Source organism: Brassica oleracea, chromosome C4, assembly GCF_000695525.1.
Source record: "Brassica oleracea var. oleracea cultivar TO1000 chromosome C4, BOL, whole genome shotgun sequence".
NCBI lineage: Eukaryota > Viridiplantae > Streptophyta > Magnoliopsida > Brassicales > Brassicaceae > Brassica > Brassica oleracea.
Window position 1 is genome coordinate 34513320 of NC_027751.1, and position 9503 is coordinate 34522822.

General features: G+C 35.4%; 1 protein-coding gene across 2 annotated transcripts; it reads left to right on the forward strand.

Moving 5' to 3' along the window:
* The first annotated feature begins 5548 nt into the window (after nt 1-5548).
* On the forward strand, nt 5549-8342 carry LOC106337606 (A/G-specific adenine DNA glycosylase). Of its 2 annotated transcripts, none has more exons than XM_013776711.1 (7): nt 5549-6032; nt 6628-6687; nt 6765-6884; nt 6952-7049; nt 7134-7663; nt 7768-7877; nt 7979-8342. In XM_013776711.1, the coding sequence occupies exons 1-7, from the start codon at nt 5559-5561 to the stop codon at nt 8063-8065; spliced, it is 1479 nt and encodes a 492-aa protein (XP_013632165.1). In that variant the 5' UTR covers nt 5549-5558; the 3' UTR covers nt 8066-8342. The 2 variants fall into 2 exon arrangements, with proteins under 2 accessions (XP_013632165.1, XP_013632166.1); XM_013776712.1 differs by having other exon boundaries at nt 5550-6032; nt 7771-7877; nt 7979-8296.
* Nucleotides 8343-9503: the final 1161 nt, after the last annotated feature.

Genomic DNA, 9503 nt, shown 5'->3' on the forward strand with positions numbered 1-9503 from the left:
TTCGTTGGCGTTTTAACAAGGAACTAGATTTTGACCCGCGCTTGGAAAGCGCGGGTTTGTTTTCGAAATTAAATATAAATTTTTGATGAATTTCTATATAAGAGTATAAGTTTAAGTACATTTATTCGAAATCTCAAATCGAATTGTATCAAACTGAAAAAAAGAACCGAGCAGATCATATATCTTTAGAACCCAAAATTAAAATCAAACCAAAAATTGAATGGGTACCGGAATATTTAAAGTACAAATTATATATTCACAAATATTAATGATCATGACTAATAATGCATCAATACCATTTAAATGGTGAGAAGAAATTTCTTTTTTAAAATTATTGAACTCTTTTTAGTGGAGTACATATATGATTTATAAACGAATTAAGATATAAGAAATATTTTTATATCCGATCCAGATCTGTGATCGAACTGGTAAATATAGTGGTCGTATATAACCCGGACTGGTTTATGTTTTTCATGTAGCATTCTGTCAGATTTTTTTACAAACTCATATGTTTCCACAAAATTTGTATTCAATGAAAACTTATTAATTAAAATCCAATAAAACCAAAAAATTCGCTATTAATCCGTGGACCGACACCGATTAACCCGGTAAAACCATAATTTTAATACCTTTTAAACATTTCATATACTTTACAATACTACAAAAAACTGAATAAACTATTTTATTTGTCATATAAATAAATTTATTGTATTTATGTTATGCATTTTAATTTATAATTTTTGTATTGATCAATACTATTGCAATTTAAATGTATATTGTTTATTTATTTTGTTTAGAAGCATACAATGGGTTTACACCTATTAATAAAATTAAAAGTAAGATTGATACAATGAGAAATTTTTAATAGATCATGAATGCAAAGAATTAAATTAATTAATGGGTATGTATAGTCTTTATCCCAAAACCCAAAATACCAAATTTTCATCAATGAGAATTAATTTTTTTTTGTAATTTTAAGAACATTTTGTAAAATAGTCATTTTCATTAAAAGAAGAAAAATAATATTATAGATATTATTTGTTAGTGTTTCAAAAGGTATTATTTGTTAACTTATATTTTTGTAGTTGTTAGTATATTTAAGAGTCATTAGATTTGGTAATCATAGTTGGATTAAAATGATTGATCTTGTTTAATATAGTATTCTCGTATAGTTTAAGAAGTCGCTACATATTCTTTTGATTTCTTTATCACAATAATCGTGATCCCACTATATTAGGGTTTTAATTTTTTTATGGTAACAGAAAAAAAAAATATGCATAGTTAGTTATTAATCACATATAGTTAGAATAATTAATTGTATAACTAAAAATATAATAACTTGTTATAGATAGGTCCAACAACCTTATATATAGGGGAAGACCAAAATATAATAAAAGGAAAAGGTCCAAACAACTTTCATAGGTAGATTTCTCAAGACTGCTTCCCTTTTAATAGAATAGATAAAATGTGTCATTTTATGTACGACTACATAGATTGAGTCCTTCCCTTCCCTGATTCTAGGCAAGCCTAATACGAAATTCAATGAGATATCAGTTTGAAGGCTCGTTAGGTATTGACAAAGATGTGTACTTACATGGTGTTTGTGCCTTGCCATGGTTGTTTTGCAAACGGTACTCCGGCCACATATCCTCTCTACATCCCTTTTCATATGCGGCAAAGTGTTCCATCAAAGCATTCAAGAAAACAATTCTCTCAAAGAGCAATTATGGACACACAAATGATTTTCAAACAAAAGATTACAATAAAACCTATAGAATTTTCCACTAGCAAACTTCTTACATTCATTGTAAGTATCTTTAAAGTCAGGGTCATGCTCAGAACATGTCTTGAATTTTTTCAACCCCCTATCAACTTAGAATCTTGTGTAGAAAGCAAGACGTACCTTCTAAAGAGTGCATTGGCTACAATATTTTCTTTACCTTGTTTGTAGCAGATGACATAAGGAAATGTCTCTATAAATTTGACCCACCTAGGGATGCCTCTTATTCAGCTTTTGTTGACCTTTAATATGCTTGAGAGACTTGTTCTGTGTGTATAACAAACTCCTTAGCCCACAAGTAATGCTGTCATGTTTAAAAAGCTCCAACCAAAGCATAAAACTACTTATCATGGGTCGGATAGTTCAAGGTAGCTTTTCAAAGATTCTTAGTGAAGAAAGAAATATGTTTCCTTTCTTGCATCAAAACTTATTCTATTGTGTGCTCATGCTCCTTTTGGATTTGATCCCTAAGTACTTTAACTGAACATATTATTTGAGAGAGAAAGTTGCTCATAGGGTAACTTGAGTGATATCAGAAAGGAACTAGAAAAACCAACATGTGTGTTCATATACTTGTTGGAGTAAGAGTTCATGTATCCTTTGAAAAGCCTACACCTTTTTTATTAAGAAATGAGGTTAGTTGAAGGATATGTCAAGCAGAATCTGTTTAAGTTGTGGTATGGCAAGGTTGCTAGGCTGGGGCTGAGTACATGGAAATGCCTCAGATGTGGTTGCAACCTTGTAGAGGTGATGGTGGTATTCTAAGGAGCTAGTGAGACCCTGCGTTTTTTCTATGTTTTGCTCGTAGACAAGCAAAATAATAAGTCTGGAAGAGTTGATAGGTCCTAGATTTTACCAATTTTAGGCAATATATTTGGCCATGTTTAGAGTCTTTATTACACATTTCTAGTTTGTTTTAGGTCATTTATAAGTCTATATGCATTTTATTACTGTTTTCTATTTTTGTTCTAGCTTTACCAATAACTAATAGTCTATTGTGTGATCTACCACTCGATCCCCAAGTACTACAATCAATCTCTTATTTAAGAGAGTGCTCTTGGGATAATTTGAGCATATCAGCAATTCATTCAACATATTTTCATTGTGTGAAGTTTCCGAATTCGGAAGTCATTCAAACCATCTGTGGAAGCCAAAAAGCATCCCGTAACTGTTACATGGACTACTAGAAGCTCACGAAGCGATGCCCCGTATAACAATTACAGAAAAAGGTGCTCAGAACTCAACGTTTAAAACAAAATAAGACCCATCCATATGTCATCTTACGAAAGTTCTAATGATCTAGATCTGCAAGACCTTATCCAAAGCGAACAAATTTCCTTTCTAAAGGAAAACTTAGTACATTCATATGGTTCACAAAAGATACGTCTGGAATTAACCCCGACATAACTACTCATGAGATGAATGTCGATCTCACATATAAACCTATAAAACATAAACGTCGAAAGCTAGGACTCAAACACACCAAAACAATAATGAAGAAATAGATCATCTATTAAAAGTCAGCTCTATTCACAAAGTAAAATACCTTGATTGATTCGCTAACCTTGTATTTGTCAAGAAAAAGAACATGAAGTAGATGGACTTCATGATTTCATGAAAACATTGATAATTTCCCATTTGAACTTAAAAAAGGCAATATTTATTTAACCACATGGGTTTGGTTTGGTGGCGCATGGCGTCCCAAGTGTCCCTAAGGGACTTAGGTTCAAATCCGCGTCAATTCAGGTTTATCCATCTATGTGGTCAAGCGACAGAGATATCTAATTCTCTTTGCGAGCAATCGGGTATGGCTGCCACCGGTAGTCAGGCCCCTAGAGAACTAGTTGGATGGGTTTTGACATGCCGGATATCCGGTTATCAGAAAAAATAACTTAAGAAAAGATATAATATACATTTCAGCTCCATTATCTTTCTCATGGTGCGAATTGAATGACACTTCTTCTTTTTCGTTTGCGGCTAATAAACCCTACATTTGAAAGATCAACGGTCGCTTCAAAACGGCAACACCCGTTTAAATACATATTGTTTCATTTGGGTATCAGGTTCTTTGTGTTTAAATTTGGCTCCATTCGGATATTATAAATTCTTGTGTGAGTTTCGAGTCGGGTCCTTCTGAATCGGATATGTTCGGTTCTGATGTATATAAACGTAAAAATATATAAACAACTACTTAGAAATGTGATTAAACAATTTATAAAACATAAGTAAGAATCAAAATCTAGGTGGATATGCGTGCAAATCAAACTCTAGTTTAAAATTATACTAAGTATAGTTTTCCAAAAACAAAATAGACATTTCAGCTCCATTTATTTTCTGTTTTTTTTGTGATCAACACTCCATTATCTTTCTTAGGCTTGGGCGTTCGGGTCTTTGGGTCGGTTTCGGGCCGGTTCCTTTCGGATCCGGATCTTTCTGGTCCTAAATATTTAGATCCAATACTAAGAAATTTCCAGTTGGGGTTCGGGTTGGTTCTTCTCGGGTCCGGGTCGATTCGGATCTATAATTAAAATACCCTTAAAATATCCGTAATTTTTCGGGTCCATATTGGGTTCGGGTCGGGTTCGGGTATTTAGTATCTGAAAAGGACATGATATACCCAATTCCATCAAATTTAGTTGATATTTTGTCATATATATCTAAAATTTTACAAAATAACTTAAATGAAACTATTAATAATTAAAATAAAACATTTTTAAACTCTAATTTTTTTTTTTTTTTTTTGTTGAACTTTTCAATTACAACAAAAGAAAAAATTACAGGCAACTTTAGTTTATGCTTTCAAAAGAAACAAAAAGCAGCATATGAAACATGATACATTATCTGGAAAAAGGAAGCCGTTAAAAATTTCAATTAAGATGTTCTTTCGAACCATCTCTGCATCGTTTCGGCATAGAATGTCGGGTTTCTTTGCCTGAGGGAAGATAACCTGTTTCTAATTGTTTTGTCGATGTAGTGAACCATCTGACCAGTGCTGGTAGGATTGTTGTTGTGTCTCCTTATGTTCCTTTCACGCCATATGCTATGAATGCTTGCCTGGAAAGCAAGCTTCAACAAGCATCTGTCCGTCTCTTTCCTTCTGTTAGAGGTGATGGAGGTGATAGTTGTTGTCCAGTCATGATTTGCATTGTGTCCCAGTATAAACCCCACTAGGCCGATCCAAACCGTAAAGGAAAAAGGGCATGCGAAGAATAGGTGGTCGCGAGTTTCGTCGGGTTCTCCACATAGGGGGCATGGTTGAACAATACCCCAAGCTCTTGTTCTAGCTCCTGTCGCCAACCTATCCTTAAGAGCCAACCAAGTTATGAAAGCAAATCGTGGGATGCTCTGTCGGAACCAAACAACTTTACACCATTTAGAACTCTAAATTTTACATTCTAAAGCTTTATATTACTTAAAAAACGTTACAAAATAATAACAAATGTTGTTAACAAAAGATATTTCAACTAAATCATAAAATAATAAAATATAAAATAGAACACAAAAACATCATAGTTTTAGATATACATGTTTTTAAGTCGGGTGCAAATCGGTTCTTATCGGGTCAGGTCTATTCGGGTCGGTTTTTTTCGAATCCGGGTCTATTCGGGTCGGTTCCTTTCGGTTCCGGTTCTTTCAGGTAAAAAAAAATTTTAACCCAAAAGATACTTGTAAATTGTCGGTCCGGTTCCGGATCAGATATTTTTGGAACTGTTCCGGTTCGGGTTTTCAGATCCATGTTAAAATGCCCATGCCTAATCTTTCTCACGGTGCGGATTGAATGATACTTCTTCTTTTTCGCGTGCGGCTAATAAACCCTACATTTGAAAGATCAACGGTCGCGTCAAAGAGACAAAACCCAAAGACGATTCGGAGTTTCCACTGCAAAGCTTCGAGCTTCGAGAGCAAAACGATGTCCCATTCTTCTGCGCCTCGGATGAGAAAATGTCGGCAGAAAGAAGAAGAAGAAGAAGAAGAAGAAGAACCACTGGGAGGAGATATGGAGGATCTCTTCAACGAAAAGGAGACCCAGAACATCAGAACGTCTCTGCTTGATTGGTACGATGAGAATCAGCGAGATCTACCATGGAGGAAGAAGACAAGGAGCGAGACTGAAAAAGAGAGAAGAGCTTATGAGGTTTGGGTATCGGAGATTATGTTGCAGCAAACTAGGGTTCAGACTGTAATGGAGTATTACAAACGTTGGATGCATAAATGGCCCACCATCTACGACCTTGCTCAAGCTTCCCTTGAGGTTGGTTATTCTTTCTAATTTCGAATCAATTGAACTTTCCTTTATTGTCCCATTCGTATATATGTTTGCCTGTGTGATGTGCTAATCAGAAGTAAAGGCTTAATCTTTTTTTTTTTGGTGGTTCTGCTCTGCATTGTCTCATCTTTAGTTCCATTTTCACTGACTCGGAAGTAATGGCTTAATAGCATGTTATTTACCTATCATTAGTAGGGAAGAGATTACTCTCTTTTATTCCAAATGGAGAGGTTTATATATTAGTCAATGCCACACCATTTGAATTTGTTTATCCAGTGGCATGAGAAAAAATAGCCTTTTTTTTCCTGTGTTATGTGGTTCATTGCTTGTTTATGTTTTGGGAAATTGGCTTCTTTGTAAAGAGTGTCTGTGTTAATGATGTGGGAAATTGTGAATCAACCCTCCCATTTGAATCCCCCATGATGTGCTTGTGTTTTTTTTTCGTGAGCTATATAACTCGGAAGTAAGGGCTTAATCTTATTGAGTTTTGCTATGCATTACCAATGGAAACTAAGTACTCTATTAGTCAATAAAAAAAAGATTATTGTTGCTAAAGAAAATTGAGTTCTTGGCGCTGCAGGAGGTAAACGAAATGTGGGCAGGTTTGGGGTACTATCGACGGGCACGCTTTCTTTTAGAGGTGAATAATACACTTACTTGTGCAGTCCAGGACTCTTTCACTAAATATCCTAAGTAATGTAGTTTTATTTCTGGTAGGGAGCAAAGATGGTTGTTGCAGGGAAGGAGGGTTTTCCTAATAAAGCGTCTAGCCTTATGAAAGTTAAAGGAATAGGAGAATATACAGCCGGAGCAATTGCCTCCATTGCTTTTAATGAGGTGCGGTCAGTTTTCTTATCAGTCATAATAAACTTAAGTAAAACTTTTGCTACTTATTATGTTCCAGGCGGTACCTGTTGTTGACGGTAACGTGATTAGAGTGCTTGCCAGGCTAAAGGCTATCTCAGCTAATCCGAAAGACCGGCTTACTGTGAAGATTTTCTGGTGAACCAACTTTTGCATTTCCTAAGACAATAACAAGAAGTGGATAAATTTTTATATATGTATATATTTATTTATTTTGGTCAGGAAACTAGCTGCACAACTTGTGGATCCTTCACGTCCTGGAGATTTCAACCAATCTCTGATGGAGCTTGGTGCGACTCTGTGCTCCGTATCAAAGCCAAGTTGCTCTTCTTGTCCTATTTCCAGCCAGTGCCGTGCATATTCTCTGTTCCAGGAAAACAGAAGCATTCCCGTGACAGAGTATCCTACAAAAGTGGTCAAGGCCAAGCCAAAGGTCGACTTCTGTTGCGTATGTGTTTTGGAAATACAGATACAGGAGAAGAACCAGTCAGGAGGTAGATTTGTTCTTGTAAAGAGACCCGAAGAGGGTCTGCTTGCTGGTCTTTGGGAGTTCCCATCTGTTATATTGGATAAGGAAGCTAGTCTGGCAGCAAGGAGGAAGGCGATCAATCTCTACCTTAAAGAAGCATTTCATCTAGAACCCAAGGAAACATGCACTGTAGTCTCAAGAAAAGAACTTGGAGAGTTTGTCCACATCTTCACACACATACGTCGAAAAATTTATGTGGAGCTATTAGTCGTACAATTTACAGGTTTGACCAGCATATATATATATATCTTTCTTTTTCCGGTTTTTCCTGTAAATAGAGACATGAACGTGTATTTAGACAATATGTTACTTTCTTCTATGTCATAGAAGGGGGAACAATTGATCTGTTCAAAGATGAGGCAGAGGACACTCTGACATGGAAGTGTGTGGACAGTGATGTTCTTTCTACCATGGGACTGACATCGGCTGTAAGAAAGGTATCTCCTTATCCTCATTATAGAAACAGTCAGTTTTTTGTCATGATCGTTGAATTCGAGAACTCTATGGTTAAAAGCAAGTAAATGTTGATGGAGTGTAGGTGTATTCAATGGTTGAAGCACACAAGCAAGATTTATCTGTCTCATCAAATAGAACAGCCATTTCCAGGAAACGAAGAATCACATGACCTTCTTCTCACAATTGTCTGTATGTATTGTCTAGCATTTGGATATCAAAGGCATCAAAGACCGGAAACACTTTCGATTTTTTTCAAAAAAAAAGAAAGACCGGAAACACTTGTGATCTCGGTTTGACCAATTAGTTCTACTGAGTAAAGTGACTGGATCCAGAGTTGATTATGTAAGCAATATTTATAAGCCTCAGGTTCTTTCTTACTAAGGTTTTGATTATTTTTTAAGTAGGGAACTTTGTAATCGTTACTTTAGTTTCTGTTAAATTCATTATGTTTTTGCTTCAGTCGATTTAAGGTCTACCAAGTTGAATCAATCTGAATTTTCTTAAAAATAAAACATTAGCTACGTTTAAACAAGTCAAGTACAAGCTCGAGTTCTACTTCTAATTCAACAAACCTGATAGATTTTAGCTATCTGTAGGGAATGAAAAGAAAGACTAGATTTATTGATTCAAGCTTGTTTGTAAGATTCGTTTTACAATCTCATTTGTTCAATTTATCAACGATCTTATAGCGATCGTACGCACTCATCACGTCTCTAAGCTTAAGAACAAGCATAAAAGATTCTTACATTCCCTCTCTCTCTCTCACATAAGTAAACAAACACTCTTCACATCTTTCACTTGATCTAGCCGCAGACCCTCCGAGTCAATCCATAGCTTTCATTTCCTCATTAATATTCAAATCTCCAATGTCTCCGGCCACATCAGCCTCCCCTGTTTTCTTCTGAATCACTCCTTTTTTCCTTTGACCGTAATACACATTTTAATATTTATCAATACTTCCTCCAACAAAATAAAGCTTGCCCTAGAACTTTTAATGTGAAAACTAAGTGATAAAATCTCAATAAAATAAACCATAAGTTCTCTTTTTTATTTATCAAACCTATGAGTTCTCTAAAATCTGATTTCCAATCCAACTAACTAGAAGCTCCAGTACTCCAAATTTATCATAGCGCTTATCCACCACCTAATCCGGTTCTAACAACGATTGTACATTGCCTTCTCACACCACTAGAAGCTCCACCACCTGTTCATGCTGACCCAAAGCGCGCTTGAGTTGAGAAACATGAAAAACAGGGCGGACGCGAAACCCTTCTAATAAACCATGGCCCTGTTCGTTTGCTCACCCAGATGATCCATCTGGGTGAAGATGCAAATCGATGTTCGTTTTGTGCATTATAATGCTACATCCAGATAGATCATCCAGCTGAATTTTTAAAAACTCATCTCAAATTCTCACCCAAATGAAGGTGAGTCTTGATGGTGCATCTGGATGCAGATGCATCTAGTTCAATACAAAATGATAAATGAAAAAATGACTTTTTAAAATCAAAATATTATTTTCAAACCTTAAATTCTATTTTTTTGCATATACATTTTTCTGCTATAACCAAAAAATGCATTTTCTCGCAAAAACTGAAAAAACACAC

What these genes read in the sequence shown, in the direction of transcription:
- LOC106337606 (XM_013776711.1), top strand. Translation starts at nt 5,559, where the DNA reads ATGATACTTCTTCTTTTTCGCGTGCGGCTAATAAACCCTACATTTGAA. An exon ending in ATTAGTCGTACAATTTACAG is followed by an intron (nt 7,664 to 7,767) that starts GTTTGACCAGCA and finishes TCTATGTCATAG; the next exon opens with AAGGGGGAACAATTGATCTG. An exon ending in TGACATCGGCTGTAAGAAAG is followed by an intron (nt 7,878 to 7,978) that starts GTATCTCCTTAT and finishes GATGGAGTGTAG; the next exon opens with GTGTATTCAATGGTTGAAGC.